The following is a 16,035-nucleotide window of genomic DNA, read 5'->3' as shown; positions in this document are numbered from 1 at the left end:
GAATCACGTCTTTCTTAATATTTGATAATAAAATAAATTAGTCTTAATAGAATGAACTTACTTGATAAAATCTAAATAAATAATTGATTAATATTTTTAAATATTTAAATAAATAAAATAATAAAATCTCAAGTAAAATAATTAATTAAAAAAATAAAAGTGCGTCTTTGAAATATTTTGAAAATAAATTATATTGCTATGATAATAAATTGTATTTTTTAAAGAAAAAAAGTGTAAAGTTCTCTTTTTAAATATATGTAACCAATAATCAATTTAAAATAGACAAAATAAATTAAATTACTTACTTCTTAAATTATTTTTAAAGTATTTGAAGTAAAAAAGACTTTTAATATAATTAACTTTAAAAGTTTATTTTGAATAATGGTTTAACAAATATGTCAAACTTGCATGAAAATATATGTTATATCCTATAAACAGTAGAATTAAAAAAAATATTTGTAAAATTAAATGTAAATTTCTTTTATAAAAAAAATAGGCTAGATTTCACTAAATTAATAATGCAACCAATCAAAAAAAGTACTTATTAATTGAGAAATATTTATGATAATAATTAAGAATGCTAGATTAAATACTCTTAATTTGTATTTCATTAAATAAATATATAATTTCTTACAGTAAGAAATACCAATAATTGGCTAAGAAATTTCACACTAAAGAAAATATAATTATAATAGAGGTAAGTAAAGTATAAAATAAATTTCAAATAAAGCTAATACAAATATATAAATATATGTAAATAAATGTTGACAGAATAAATACTAATATTAACAATATAAAATTTTTTAAAAATCAAAAATAGATTTACGATATAATATAAAAATACAAATATTTATTGTAAAGTATCTGGTTGTACTCAGTCCAAATTTGATATAAATTTATATTTAATATACTTTGATTAATTTAAAATTTGCTATTTATTTGTTTTTAAATATTGTATAATTAATTTTATATTAAATTGTTATTGAATTTACAAAAAAAAAAAATAGATGATATAATAGTAGAAATATTTTAAAAAACTACAAGACATAATTTTTTATTATTAGTCATTCTTTAATTTTTTTTTTAATTAAAATAGTTTTAAAGCTCCTCATTAAAATCTCATATAATTTAAAAAATTAATATATTATGAATAAAAGTAAAATATTTATTTGTAATTTTAGTTTACTTTAAGGAAATATGGAGATCTATTTTTTTAAAATAAATAAAATCATTTATTTTCTTTAAATTTTTATTAAATTTTTTAATTTTAATTTTTCATACACTATTAAATTTATTTCATATTTTTTCTTGATTTTTTCCTTCTTAATAATTTCTTTTTCTTCAACTTTTAAAAAGTTCCTATGAATACGGTGATTTAGTTGTATCAAATCTAAGCTCTGCTCTAGCAAAATGTGATAATCTCTCTGATTTGAAACTTAACTTATGGTAGATAAAATTATTTAATATACTATTTTGATATTATTTAATAAAAAATAAATTTAAAGTAACTTAACTCTTGAATTTGTATTCAAATTATAAATTTTTTTTCTCCTTCTTCTTATTTTTTTTAATTTTTAACTTTTTTTGATTCTTGCTTTATATATAATATTTTATTTATTTTTATTTACCTTTAGACAAACTAATTATTTTTTCTACAATATTTAAAAAGTAGCAAATAAATTAGTAAAAGTGGTGTAAAAGATTTAGGATAAGCTTTAGCAAAGTGCCTTAATATCACAAATTTATAAGTTTATTTAGGGTAAATGAGTTTATCTGTTTTAATTGTCATATTTTTAATATATAAATGGATATAAAATTTGATTTATTTTTCATATTATTATTTTTTCAAAATTTAACTTATTTTTTAATGCTTCTTTTTCTGATTAATAATTTTTTATTACTTCTTTTTTTTCTATATTTTCTTCTTTATTTAAATAGTGACAATTAAATTTATGATGAAGGGGTATTTGCCTTATGTTCTGCTTTAGCAAATTGTACTAATCTCTAAAATTTGATAATCGATCTTCGGTAAAAATAGTTGTTTTTTTTTTTTAATTTTCATTTTTTAATTTAAAAATAAATATAAAGCAATAAACTCTGTTTAATTATTTTATCACAAATTCAAATTCTATTTAATTATTATATTAATTTTTTTTAAAACTTAAAAAGTCGCAATTCTCTAAGTAATACATGTGCATCAGCTTTAGGTCTTTAATTAGCAAGATGCACTAATCTCAAAACTTTGAGACTTTACCTTGAGTAAAAACAGTTTTTTTTGTTTTAGATATTACAAATTTCTCTATCAAAATTTAAATTATTTTTAAAAAAAATAAATTTAAAGGTTTAATGGGATAGAAGACTCACAAATATAAAAAATTAAAAGACCTTTTCTTAAAATTAAAAGATTTGTTTCCATAAATGTATAATTAAAGGAAAGATACTGAATGAATATAATAAAAAAAATGTATTAAATAATAAATAGAATTATTTAATATTTTTATTTTATATTTTATTAAAAGTAATTTAACCTAGAAAAAAGTTTGATGTCTATTTTAATCTTAGTAAATCTCTAAATTCACAACCTAAATAGCAAATTATATTAATAAAATATTAAGTCATTCATTTGAAATATCATTCTATGTTTGAGAACATATTTTGAAGTTACAATTGCTTTTTATGCATTTAACTTAACTGATTTCATTATAAAGATTTATTCTTTTTCCATATTATTTTAATGGGATTTTTGTAAATATTGTTTTCCTACGATTTTTATTGTAAAAATTATTTTAAAGGGTGATTAATTTTTTTTGATGTTTTAGAAAAATATCTAAATTATATATAAGCATTATCTTTAATAAATGAGTTTTTTAATTCAATAATATTTAGTAATATACATTACCTATTTATATGTCATACTTCAAATAAATTACTCATATTACTTTTTTAAAAATATTTATTATTGATCTCAATCAAAATTTAAAAAATTACCAACTTTAAAAATTAAAAAATACAATTATAACACTAAAAAAATACTTTCATTAACACAAATATTTAAAGTTAATGTAAAAAAGAACTTTCTAAAATTAAACCAATTCAAATTAATTAAACAAAGTAACATGAATAAATAGCTGAGTTTTTTAGCATAATAATAGGCAAATTTTTATATCAATTAATACGTTTATTTAAAAGAAAAGGCAAAGTAGAACTTAATAAATAAATATAAATTATTTTTAAATAATGAAGATAGTTTAATTCGATTTATTTTCTTCTGAATTTTACTTTAACTTAGATGGAACGCATTTTAAGAAAGGGACTGTCCATGGTGTGATTTTATCATTAGCATCTATTACTTTGATCCTTTCTTACTTTTTTTACTTACTCCACCTATATTTAAATAACTTAATTGATCCATTATTTAAGTCTCAAAGTTTTATTACAAATAATAGAAAAGAAGTAGAATTGACTTAAGACCTTATAGGGTTTTAATTTACATATAATAATAGTTTATCAATTGATTAATATCAAAACCTATAAAATAAGACATATTTAGTTTATTATCCATATTTTTACTATCAAGATACTGAAAAAAATGTTTATTCTGTAATTAATTTGGATGTTATCTAATGTTCTAGTCCTGATTTAAAAGGTTTTAACTGCATCGATTTTTCTAAAATTAGCAATTACACTCTTGTCAGTGCTAATGCTAATAATATTATGTCAATGGTATATATTAATATCTATGGTTGCTTAGATATAGATAGCATAAAAACAACTATTCCAAATAATTGTGCTTCCTAAAGTGAAATAGATGATGTTATAAATGGTGGTTAGGCTGGTTTAGTACTTTAACTAAAAACTTAATAATATAATACTACTTCTATGCAGATTTAGACAAACTATAGGTTCATATAGACCTTTAGCTTATCAAACTAGTTCATATTAAATACATTAAAGACTTAAATGTAAGAAACTTAAGTAAAAAAGGGTTTATTAATTTAAGGTTAGTAATTTTATTCATCTCCTATCCAATATGACTAAACAACTTTTAGCTTTGATAGGTAAGTTTCTTTATAAACAGGTGTTGGACCTTATTGCCAAGTTACTCTCTTAATGGATGAAATAGTATAATATATAGAGATTTAATATCCTACAATTACACAAATTTTAGCACTTGTTAATAGTGTCAGTTTCATTGTTATGGTTTGTAGAGTAATAGCAAGATTCATTTCTTAAAATTTAATCAAAGAAGACTTTTTTGTTCTCATTCTGAGAAATCTTTTTTAAGATAAATGCTAATAAATACTCTAGCATGAGAATTTAATAAGTAAAAAAGATATTTAAATACAAATATAGAATAGAGAAGAAGAATTTGCTGATGAAATTTCAGAAAATTAAAATAAGATGAATGTGAACCTACCTAATTTTTAATCTAAATTTTTAGATAGGAAATAAAATACAAATTTTTATCTTGATTAAAGTAATAGTTTTTAAAGATAGAAATTATAAGTAGATGATGATAACAAATAAAAAGATAGTATTAAATTTAATGACAGTCTAATATCTTTAACTTCCACAAAGAGCTAATAAACAAAATAAAAAAATTTTATAAATATATAGAAATTTGATAAAAGTGACACAATTTCATATAACCAATCTCAATTCACTCAATAAATAGAAAGTAAAATATTTGGCTTGCAGAAAATAGAAACTCCAAGTTAAAGATAATCTGTGAACAAATCTGAATTACCAAAGAGCAACTTTTTAAAGAAAGATCATTTTAAATGGAAGAAAAATTTTGGTGAAGCTATTTCTCAAAAATTGAAAGTTATGAAAAGTAATGAAATGAAATAAGCCATATAAAAAACCATATTCAAGTATAAGTAAACTATTTTTTGATATTTATTTTTATGAAAAAATATTTTGTAAAATTAGATTCTTCTAAGCTAAAGAATACCTATAGTCTTTATGCTTGAAAGAAAAACAAATGAACAAAATTAAATAGGAAGTATAGAAAAGTCTAAATATATATGAATTGTATAAAGACATAATATTCTTAAAAAAAGCTGTTAGTATTTTACTAAGTACAGATTAAATGGCTGCAATATAATTAATTAGTCTTACTGATAACTTTATTAATATAGATGTGGAAAACAGAGAAAATGAATCATAATACAATTGTAAATTTTTAATATTTAAAATTTTTTTTTTTCATTTCATTTTTATTTTTATAGAGGAAAGAAATAAGCTAAATCACTTTGAAAAGTAGTATTTAATATCATAATCAGAGAATCTATAGATTAATTACATAGAAAGATTCTTAATAAAATGTTAGGATGGTGATGATTTAAGTGAAATTGATTAAAGAATAATTTAATCAATTTCAAAAAAACATTGAATCCTTTCTTGGCTACTACTTTCATGACACAATATTATAAAAATTTATATTAATATTGTAAAATTTTACTTTAGTTAACATTAATTTTACAAAATCAAGACTATTTTTATTTGTGATATGTTTTTGATAATTCCATTTTATAAAACTAGCCATTTACTTAAAACTATATATTATTAAGTTTGAATTTACGACATATAATATGTTTTATGAATAAATATTTTTAAAATGTTAAATTATTTCTTCATTTATTTTAAGTTAATTTAAATATATTTAAATCTATTTCAACTTATCTAAATTTATAGATCAGGATAACCCTAAATTAAATAAAAAAATTATAATTAAAAATAGCCTTTATTATTTTCTCTTTACATCAGTCAAAAGTTTTTTTAAATTGGCAAATAACTAATAAAATGCTAAATAAAAATCCATAATGCTTTACATGAAAAATATAGGGTTTGCTTAGTAAATAATTTTGGGCTGTTAATTAGTAAATTAATAAAGTTAAATATTATTCAAAGATTATTAAAATTATTAATAGAAAGTAGAACTTATTAAATAAATAAGTATATTAAGAAATTGAATAAAATAATGAAAATTAATAAATACGATTTATTCTCTTCTGAGTTTTATTTTAATTTAGATGGTTAGAATTATAAGAAAGGTACGATTTAAGGTGTAATTTTTTCATTTTTATCTATAACTTTGGTCCTTTCTTATTTTGCTTATTTACTTTAGTAATATCTAAATAACATGATTGATCCATAATATAAATCACAAAGTTTTATTACTAATACTATAAAAGAAGTGCCATTAACTGAAGATCTTTTAGCATTTTAATTCAATTATAATAATAGTTTATCCATAGATTAGTATCAAGCAATTTAGAATAAAACATATTTGGTTTATTATCCCTATTTTTATTATTAAGACACAAATAATAATATTTATCAAGTAATAAATTTAGAAGTAGTTTAATGCACTAGTTCTTAACTATTAGGCTACAATTGTATTGATTTTTCTCAGTTAAGCAATTATACACTTATCTTTGATAATCAAAATAGCATTATTTCTTAGATATATTTAAATATATATGGATGTTTAGACTTAGATGAAATTAAAACAACAATTCCGAATAATTGTGCCTCATAAAGTGAAATAGATTCTGTTATTAATGGAGCTTAAGCTGGTTTGGTTTTATGGCTAAAAACATAATAATATAATACTACATCTATGGAGATTTAAACCGACTATAGGTTTTTAGAAAGCTTCAGCTACTCAAATTAATTCATGATGAGCACTATAAAAGCTTAGATGCAAGAAACTCATGTGAAGCAAGGATTAATCATTTAAGGATAGTAATTTTATTCTTCCCCTATTTAATATGGTTAGACAATATATACTTATGATAAGTAATTTTCTTTGTCTACCGGTCTAGGACCATACCTCTAAGTTAATCTTTAGTTAGATGAAATTGTGTAGTTTATATAAATTTAATACCCTGCTATTACCTAAATTTTGGCACTTGTTAATAGTATTAGCTTTGTAGTTATGATTTTTAGAACTATGGCAAGACTTTTATCTTAAAATTTGATTAGAAAAGAATTTTTTGTTCTCATTTTAAGAAACCTTTTTTAAGAAAAGTGCTAGTAAATACTTTAAAAAGAAAATTTAATGGGAGAATGTGATATTTAAGTGATAACTTAAGAAAAAGAAGAAGAGTTTTTAGATGATATTTAAGAAAATTAAAGGAAAGCGAGTTTATTTCTACCTGATTTTTAATATAGATTCTTTTAAAAAAGATAGAAATCATATCTTTAACTAGATAAAAGTAATAGTTTTTAAAAATAAATACTTTAAATAGATGCTCAATATGAATAAAAAAGTAATATTAAGTTAGATAATAGTTTAAATTCCTTAGCAGCAAAAAAAGATAACTAAAATTAATAAAAATTATTTTTAAACCTATCAAATGTCGATAAAGTTGATTTGATTAATAAGAACGAATATTTATCAACATAACAAATAGATAGTAAAATATTGAGCTAGTAATAAAAAGAAAGTTAAGCCTAAAAACAGTTAAAAATTTAGAGCAAATAACAATAATTTTAAAAGAGTAATTTCAAAGATTAATTATAAAAGTAATAAAGTGAAAAGAAAAAAAAAGTTTATGATGCAATTTCTTAAAAATTGTAAGTTATGAAAAGCTTGTCAATTAAATAAGCTATCTAAAATACTATATTTAAATTTAAGTAAAATAATTTAAAATCAAATATTTTTTTATTTTTTTAATTCTTTAAAAAAAGATGCTTTAAAGTTAAAGATTACCTAACTTCTAGAGGTATCAAAGAAAAATAAATGGAGAAAATGTAAAACGAAGTATAGGATTATCAGAATATTAATTCATTGTATTAGGATTTGATATTTTTAAAAAAAGCAATGAGTATGATTCTCAGCTTGGACTAAATGGCTGCTATTTAACTTATTGGTTTAACTGATGATTACATGAATCTAGATTTAAATAGCTAGGATTCTAAGATTATTTACTAATGTATTTTTTTAATTTTGAAAGATGTTATTAAACATTAACAAATTTTTTATTTTATAGAGGAAAGAAAGAAATTAAACCATTTTGAAAAATTTTATACAGTTTTAAAATAATAGTAATTATAAATTGATTATATTGAGAAATTCTTGACAAAATGCTAGGAGTCAGATAATTTAAGTGAAATTGATAAAAGAATACTTTATTCAGTAATAAAAAAAAAATGATCACAAGAGTAAGTTTGGTTTTGTAAAAATTCATTAATAAAAATTTAAGCCATAAAATAAATAATTTTAATAATCATTCAATCAGTTATTCGTTTAATAATAATTATTTGTTTTATATTTATAATGAAATGCTATTTTATAAATTTTTTTCTATTAAAATCCATTTTTTAATTTTAAAAATAACTTTTAACAAATAAAAAAATTTGAACATTAAAAAAGAAAATTAAAATTTAGTTAAAAAATAAATGGTTAACCCATAATAATAGAGGGGTAAGAATTTTTTAATTATCAAAAATGTATACATAAACATATAAAATATTGCTTTTATTTTTTAAAAAAACAGATACTTTTATTATTTAAAAATATATTATCAAATTTATTTATAATTATTGATTAATATTTATACTCATTTATAATTTATGTTTTCGTTTTTTTAAATATTATATTAATAATTATATTGAATAAGGATAAACTATTAAATTTAAAAAGACTATTGTTTATGTATTTATATTTGAAATTTATTGTTTGCCAATCTAGACAATATTAATTATTTAGTTACTGGTATAAATTTTTATTCAATTTTATTATATCTTATTTGCCAGTCAGTATTAATGAATGACTAAATTTTAATTATAATAGACTCAAAAAATTCGTGGCATATAATTTATTTGAAGATAAAGTACTCATTTTATGATTTTGAAAAAGTAATTAAAAAATTAATGATAATTTATTTCTAATTAATTACTTTATGAAGAAGCAAAGTATGATAAATAATTCTTTTAGTTTCTATGGTGAAGAAATGATATTTAATACAAGGAATTTAATCAAAGATTAAAATATATAAAATTTAATCAATAATATAAACATATTTAAAACAAAGTAGAAGTAAATTAAATAGTCAAAAAATTTGATTAAAAGAGATGAAAATGTTTCTATTCGATTTATTTTCTTCTGAATTTTACTTTAATTTAGATGGATCACATTACAAGAAAAGCACACTTTAAGGAGTTGTGTTATCATTAGCATCTATAACTTTGGTAGTTTCTTATTTCGCTTATTTGTTAAATTAATATTTAAACAACTTCATTGATCCGCTATATAAATCATAAAGTTTTATAACTTCTGATAGAAAAGAAATATAACTAACTGATGATCTTGTTGGATTTTAATTTTAATACAACAACAGTTTATCTATTCAATAGTATGAAGTCTAACAAAACAAAACTTATTTGGTTTACTATCCTTTATTTTACTATCAAGACACTATAAACAACATATATTAAATTATTAATTTGACTGTAATTCAATGCACTGCTCCAGAGTTAAAAGGTTATAATTGTATTGACTTTTCACCAATTAGAAATTATACTCTACTCCGCCACAATTCTAATGGTATCATGTCTTAGTTGCAAATTAATATCTATGGTTGTTTAGATTTAGATAGCTTTAAAACAACAACTCCAAGTAATTGTGCTCCATAAAAAGATATTGACGATGTCATAAATGGAGGCTAGGCTGGGTTAAACATTTAACTAAAAACACAACAATATAACACTAGTTCAATGTAAATATAGACAAGCTACAGGTCTTTTTACACTTTCAGTTACTCTAATCAGGTTATAATAAATAATTTAAGGACTTAAATGCAAGAGACTACTGTAAAATAAGGTCTGATTATTTAAGGATAGTAATATTTTTCATCTCCTATTTAGTATGATTAGACTATGTAAAATTTTGATAGGTAATTTTCTTTGCAAACAGGTTTTGGACCATACAATCAAATAACAATTGTATTGGATGAAATTGTATAATAAATTCAAGTTTAATATGCTACAATTACCTAAATTTTAGCACTAGTAAATAGTATCAGTTTTATAATAGTGATTTTTAGAGTTTTTGGAAGATTTTTATCATAAAAACTTATCAAAGAAGACTTTTTTACATTAGTCATGAGTAATTTATTCTAAGATAAGTGCTCATAAATACTTTAGCATCATAATTTATTTAGTAAAAATAAAATATTATTACAAGTTTAAAATTAATAAGAAGAAATTGCTGATGAAATTCATTCTCAATAGGACAAAACCAATTTATTTCTTCCAAATTTTTAATCTTAGTTTTTATCTAAAAAATAAAGCTCTAAATGTTATTTTGATCATATAAATAGCTTTTAAAAATAAAAATATAATGTAGAAGATGAAAAATAATCTAAAGATGAAATCAAAATTAATAGTAGCCCGAATTCTTTTTCTTCTTTTCATAATCAAAAATTCAAATCAAAAAACTTTATTTTTAGTTCAAAAATTGATAAACTTGATTTAATGTCTTAGAAAGATTCTATTGTGACAAAATCAATAGAAAGTAAAGCAAAGATTTTATAAAGCTCTAACAAGCATTTTTTTAGAAATAGCATGATTTACCAAAGCTCAACTTCAAAGTTGAATTAAAAACACAAGAAAAAGACTTTAATAAGTGTCTAGGAAATGCAATTGCTTAAAAATTGAGTATTATGAAAAACAGCGAGATTAAAAAAGTTATTTAAAGCACTATTTTTAAATTTTAGTAAAATTATTTTTACATAAATTAATTTTTACAAATTTTTTTTATTTAAAAGATTTTTCAAATCCTAAGAATTCTTACAATCTAAAGGTGTTGAAAAAAAATAAATGGACAAAATGCGTCAAGAGGTCTAACAAAATCTTAATATAAATGAGCTATATAAGGATGTGATATTTTTAAAAAAAGCTATGAGTATGCTGCTCAGTTTAGATTAAATGGCAAGTATTCAACTTGTAGGTTTGACTGATAATTTTATGAATCTAGATTTATAAAACAAAAATTAAAAGATAAGCTACGACTGTAATTCAAATTAACTTTATAAAACTTAGTATTTAATTAAATCTTTTATAATAAGAGGAGAAAAAAAAACTGAACCATTTTGAAAGACAGTACTCGATATTGCAAAGTGAAAAACTATAAACCTATTATATAGAGAGATTCTTAATCAAATGTTAGGAAAATTGTGATTTGAGTGAAGTTGATTAAAGAATTTTTTCTTCAATAACAAAAAAAAATAATTTAATAAATTATTTTTGATAATATTTCTAATTTTGTTTTAAACTTCTTTTTTTATAAAAATTTTATGCTGGATAATAAAATATTTCTTAAAATTCTTTTGATTTATACAATCAATAATTTTGTATAAAATATCATAATATATTTTATTTTATTAGTTTAAATGATATAATTATTTATTTTTACAATACAAATTTTGGAATTCTAAATTAAAATATTTTTAATTCTTTTATTTGTAATTATTTTAATTTTACAAAACTAAATTTAATACTTTTTAATTCATCCTTCAATTTTGAAAATAAATCTTTTATTTTGAATTAAACTTTCAGGATATATTTGAATTATTTATTTTATTATTAATTTTATATATTCCTTTATTAATTATAAAATGTATTGAATTTCTATTTATAATAAGATTGAATATTGCAAACATATAAAAGGTTTCCACTGAATGTAGAAATAAAACATGACAGTTTCAAAATTTTTATTACTTTAAATATTTATAATTAGATAAAGTTTAATGTTGTTTGTTAATTGTAAGATTTTTCAATTCAAATACAATTTCCATCTATAAACTCAGTTTAATCTAACTGTTTTAATAAAATAAGAAGTCTTCTAGTGCTAGCTAAAATAACTTAATAGAGCATAAAAGAAAGCATAAGCATAAACATACAAGGTACTTATACGGCTAATCTTGTTCCTACACTATTATGACTATTATTATTCATCTCTATAAATCCAGAGACAACGATTATTACAAAACTAAAAATAAAATTTAAGATCGATAATAATAGACTGAACTAAAGTAACTTCGGAAAAGTATATAGTAAGGAAATTAACAAAACTATTGTTTAGAGGACAAATGATAGAACTTGAATCGAATAGGGAATAATTAACTAAGACCATGAAGCAGATTGTTATAGATAAATTTAGTATCCTATACTCAAGCTGATAACAATAAAGGTGAGTAAAATTATTAAGTAATAAAAGTATTTAATAACCATTGATTGTAAAGACTTACAACAAAAAGATATTTTTCCATTTCTAATTGCTTCGCTAGAAATATATCTATTATTGTTAATAATGGATTGAATTACTTTACTTTCCATTTTATCAGTTGATAGCAAATTAAATTATCCAATCAAGTCTAGTTCAGGAAAAACTAAATTTAATTCTGAGTAAATCTACTGTAAGGCATTGATTATTCCACTTACTCCAACTCCGTCATTACCATACTTCCTATTTGATCTTATAGGACTAGAGCAATATATTATTTCAGGGTTAGAGTATTAAACATTAATAAGGTTAGCATCAGTATTTACAACAACTAATGGATTTTGATTATAAAGTTAATTTAATTCTACTTATTGCTAAGGGTATTAATAGCCATAGTTATTGCTATTGCATAAATTACTGTTATAATTTTATTATTAATTTATTGGCTATCCAATCTGATAAGGTTACATACCAATATGATTATTTTATGGTATATCTTACAAATTGTGATACTGATTATAACTATTATTCATTTTTTAATTTACTATTTTTGTTTTTTTTATTTTTAATGGAATTATTATTTTTTTTTAATTAAGGTTTATATATGAAATACTAATTAAAATTATTTGAAGTTAATATATTAATTAGATCAAATCAAAAATTCTTCTAATTGGAATAGACATTTTTTGTAAAGGATAAAACAAAATTATATAATTTTAAAGAATTTATAATAATGTTAGAAATACGAATAATTTTTTATACACTTTTTTTTCCATATTTTATGTCAAAATATAGCAAAATAAATAAACTGAATATGATAAAATGGATTCAATATTTAAAATTTTTAGCTTAGATTCATTTTAAAACATTAATATTTGTTTGTCTATTTGATAAAAATTCAAATTTTAATTTTTTCTTTTGATAATATCTAAAAAATTAATATCAATATGATCATAAATTAATAGACAAATTTTTTTTAAATTAATTAAATTCACAAATACCAGTTTAATACTAACATTAATTTAAATTTACTTTTCTATATAACTAATCAGGCAAATCATTTATCTGATGCATAGAATAGAGAGAATTTACAAAAGGGGTATTTTTAGATCCTTTTGAAAAAGCATCCTCTTGTAAAAAAATAACCTTCAAATTTTACTTGGAGGGTGGCATTTTAATAATTTTTAGCATATTTTTTGGAAATTTTTATTAAATATCTAAAAATGAAAATCTAAAAAATGGCATTATCTGATTCCCATTCCCCTAAATATATTAATATTGACTTCATTAAAAAAAAATTTAATAATTAAAATTTGTCTGTTAGTTAAATTCTTCTTTATACAAATGATTAATTTATTAAACCTGAGAGTTAATTGATATATACTTAAATCTCTAAAAAATTAGTAAAAAGTAGAAGTATTTAGACATACATATAAATAAATTAATAATATAAAAATAAGCTGATTAATCTTGTTATTAATGGGAGTTATTCATTTCGATTTGTTTTCTTCTGAATTTTATTTCAATTTAGATGGGAAGCACTACTAGAAAGGTACTATTTAAGGTGTCTTATTATCATTATTATCGATTACTTTGATCCTATCTTATTTTTTTTACTTATTTTATTAATATCTAAATAATCTTATTGATCCTTCGTTTAGATCCCAAAGTTTTATAACTTCTGATAGGTAAGAGGTACAATTAGATCAAAATTTTATTGGGTTCACTTACAATTATAATAGTAGTCTAACAGTTGATTAATATTAAATTTAAAAAAATAAAACCTACTTAGTTTACTATGCTTATTTTTTTTATTAAGACCCAAGCACCAATTTATTTCAAACAATTAATTTGAATATAACTGAATGCACTAATCCTTAGCTTAAAGACTATAATTGCTTAGATTTTTCTAAAATAAGCAATTATTCTCTTGTCCTTGATAATTCCAATAATATAATATCATAGCTATATATTAATATCTATGGATGTTTAGACATAGATGAAATTAAAACAACGATTCCCAATAATTGTGCAAATTAGAGGGAAATTGATGCTGTTATAAATGGAAATTAAGCTAGCTTAACGCTTCAGCTAAAGACATAACAATATAATGCTAGTTCCTAATAAATTTAGATTAATTATAGATAATTAGAGATATACAGTATATCTAATTAGTTTATTTTGAGTTCTTTTAAGACTTAAAAGCAAGATACAGAAGTTAAGCAAGGATTGCTATTTCAGGAGTAGTAATATTACTCTTTTCCTATTTAATATGATTAGATTCTGTATAATTTTGATAGAAAAACTTCTTTAGAAGCAGGTCTTGGACCATTCAATCAAGTTATTATTCGATTGGATGAAATAGTTTAATTTACTTAAATTTAATATCCTACAATAATTTAAATTTTAGCACTAGTAAATAGCTTTGCAGCAGTAGTTATGGTAACAAGAATTTTAGGTAGACTTTTATCATAAAATTTAATAAAAGAAGATATTTTTATTCTGATTTTGAGAAATTTATTTTAAGAGAAATGCTTGGAAATACTAAAGAATAGTAAATTCATAAGTGAAAAAGGCACTTTAACATAAATTTTGAGAAAATAAAAGGAAGAGGAAGAAAAAGATGAAGTAGTAGCTTTTGATCCTGAAGAAAAGGAAAATAAAACGAATTTACTAGTGCCTAATTTTTAATCTAAATTTTTATAAAAGAGAGAAGCTTCTAATTTTAGCTTCGATAATAGTAGTAGCTTTTAAAAGAATAAATATTCTTTTGATGAAGAAAAAGAGTAAAAAGATCTAAGTAAAATTAATAATAATAATAACCTATTTTCTATCTCACCTAAAATTTTGAATGTGAAATAAAAAAAAACTTTAAATTTAATAAATTTTGAAAAGTTTGATATGATTTCTTAGAATGAGTCATTTACAACAACATAGTAAATTGATAATAGCAGAATGTCTTCTTTGTAGAAAAAATAAAGTATTAGTTAAACTAAATTGCTCAAAAAATAACAGAATTAACCAAAAAATAATTATAAAAATGAGCCTAAAGTGTAAGAAAATAAAGATTTATCTCAAATTATATCTTAAAGATTGAAAGTTATTAAATGTAATTCTATCAAAAAGTTAATACAAAATACTATATTTAAATTCAAGTAAATATTTTTATAATTTGAAAAATTTAAGGATGATTTTATATAAATTTTAATAAAAAAGATGTATCAAAGTCAAAGAATTTCTTCAATCAAAAGGATTGTAGTAAAAATAATTAAATTAGATTCGTTTAGAAGCCTAGAAGAGTATAAATATTTACGAGTTGTACAAGGATATAATTTATTTGAAGAAGGCTGTTAGCATGATACTTAGTTTAGATTAAATGGCTGCTTTATAATTTGTGGGTTTAACAAATGACTTTATGAAACTAGATTTAGACGAAAAAAATTTAAGAATAAGTTATGAAAGTAAATTTAATTTGACAACATTCCATCATTTATTTCAAATTTACCTTAAATAGAAGAGAAGAAAAAACTTAGCCACTTTGAAAAGCAGTATTTGATATAGCAATGCGAAGAATTGTAAATTAGTTAAATTGAGAGCTTTATAGCCAAATGTTAAGAAAATAGTGATTTGACTGAAATTGATTAAAGAATAATTTCATCTATCTATAAAAAATAATTATGATTTTGTTAAATTAGTATACATTAATCAAATTATTTATTTATATTTTTAAAGCTCATTAATTACAAATACTTCATAATAAAAAACTTTAAAAAAGATACTGTAAATGATATTTAATAAAA

General features: G+C 20.3%; 6 protein-coding genes across 6 annotated transcripts; 4 read left to right on the top strand and 2 right to left on the bottom strand. All coding sequences in view use genetic code 6, as the record gives it.

Annotated features, from left to right (window-relative positions):
* Positions 1-1,528: 1,528 nt before the first annotated feature.
* On the bottom strand, positions 1,529-2,062 carry TTHERM_000488289 (hypothetical protein; the record flags this gene model as incomplete). Its single annotated transcript, XM_012797801.1, has 1 exon — positions 1,529-2,062. One exon carries the CDS (start codon positions 2,060-2,062, stop codon positions 1,529-1,531), a length of 534 nt encoding a protein of 177 aa, XP_012653255.1.
* A 1,175-nt stretch (positions 2,063-3,237) lies between these two features.
* TTHERM_00488280 (AMP-binding enzyme family protein) lies at positions 3,238-5,395 on the top strand (the record flags this gene model as incomplete). The annotated part of the gene is made up of 4 exons (XM_001016803.2): positions 3,238-4,209; positions 4,354-4,880; positions 4,933-5,177; positions 5,232-5,395. 4 exons carry the CDS (start codon positions 3,238-3,240, stop codon positions 5,393-5,395), a joined length of 1,908 nt encoding a protein of 635 aa, XP_001016803.2.
* Positions 5,396-5,950: 555 nt separating this feature from the next.
* TTHERM_00488270 (AMP-binding enzyme family protein) lies at positions 5,951-8,164 on the top strand (the record flags this gene model as incomplete). The annotated part of the gene is made up of 2 exons (XM_001016802.2): positions 5,951-7,644; positions 7,699-8,164. Exons 1-2 carry the CDS (start codon positions 5,984-5,986, stop codon positions 8,162-8,164), a joined length of 2,127 nt encoding a protein of 708 aa, XP_001016802.2. The 5' UTR covers positions 5,951-5,983.
* A 920-nt stretch (positions 8,165-9,084) lies between these two features.
* Positions 9,085-11,260, top strand: TTHERM_00488260 (AMP-binding enzyme family protein; the record flags this gene model as incomplete). Its single annotated transcript, XM_001016801.2, has 6 exons — positions 9,085-9,728; positions 9,801-9,851; positions 9,906-10,020; positions 10,575-10,726; positions 10,779-11,023; positions 11,079-11,260. 6 exons carry the CDS (start codon positions 9,085-9,087, stop codon positions 11,258-11,260), a joined length of 1,389 nt encoding a protein of 462 aa, XP_001016801.2.
* Positions 11,261-11,790: 530 nt separating this feature from the next.
* Positions 11,791-12,768, bottom strand: TTHERM_00488250 (transmembrane protein, putative; the record flags this gene model as incomplete). The annotated part of the gene is made up of 2 exons (XM_001016800.2): positions 11,791-12,001; positions 12,080-12,768. The coding sequence occupies 2 exons, from the start codon at positions 12,766-12,768 to the stop codon at positions 11,791-11,793; spliced, it is 900 nt and encodes a 299-aa protein (XP_001016800.2).
* Positions 12,769-13,714: 946 nt separating this feature from the next.
* Positions 13,715-15,916, top strand: TTHERM_00488240 (hypothetical protein; the record flags this gene model as incomplete). The annotated part of the gene is made up of 4 exons (XM_001016799.2): positions 13,715-13,799; positions 14,055-15,390; positions 15,452-15,696; positions 15,750-15,916. 4 exons carry the CDS (start codon positions 13,715-13,717, stop codon positions 15,914-15,916), a joined length of 1,833 nt encoding a protein of 610 aa, XP_001016799.2.
* Positions 15,917-16,035: the final 119 nt, after the last annotated feature.

The sequence above is a fragment of the Tetrahymena thermophila genome (assembly GCF_000189635.1).
Source record: "Tetrahymena thermophila SB210 genomic scaffold scf_8254636, whole genome shotgun sequence".
NCBI lineage: Eukaryota > Ciliophora > Oligohymenophorea > Hymenostomatida > Tetrahymenidae > Tetrahymena > Tetrahymena thermophila.
This window is presented reverse-complemented; position numbering and strand designations above follow the sequence as displayed.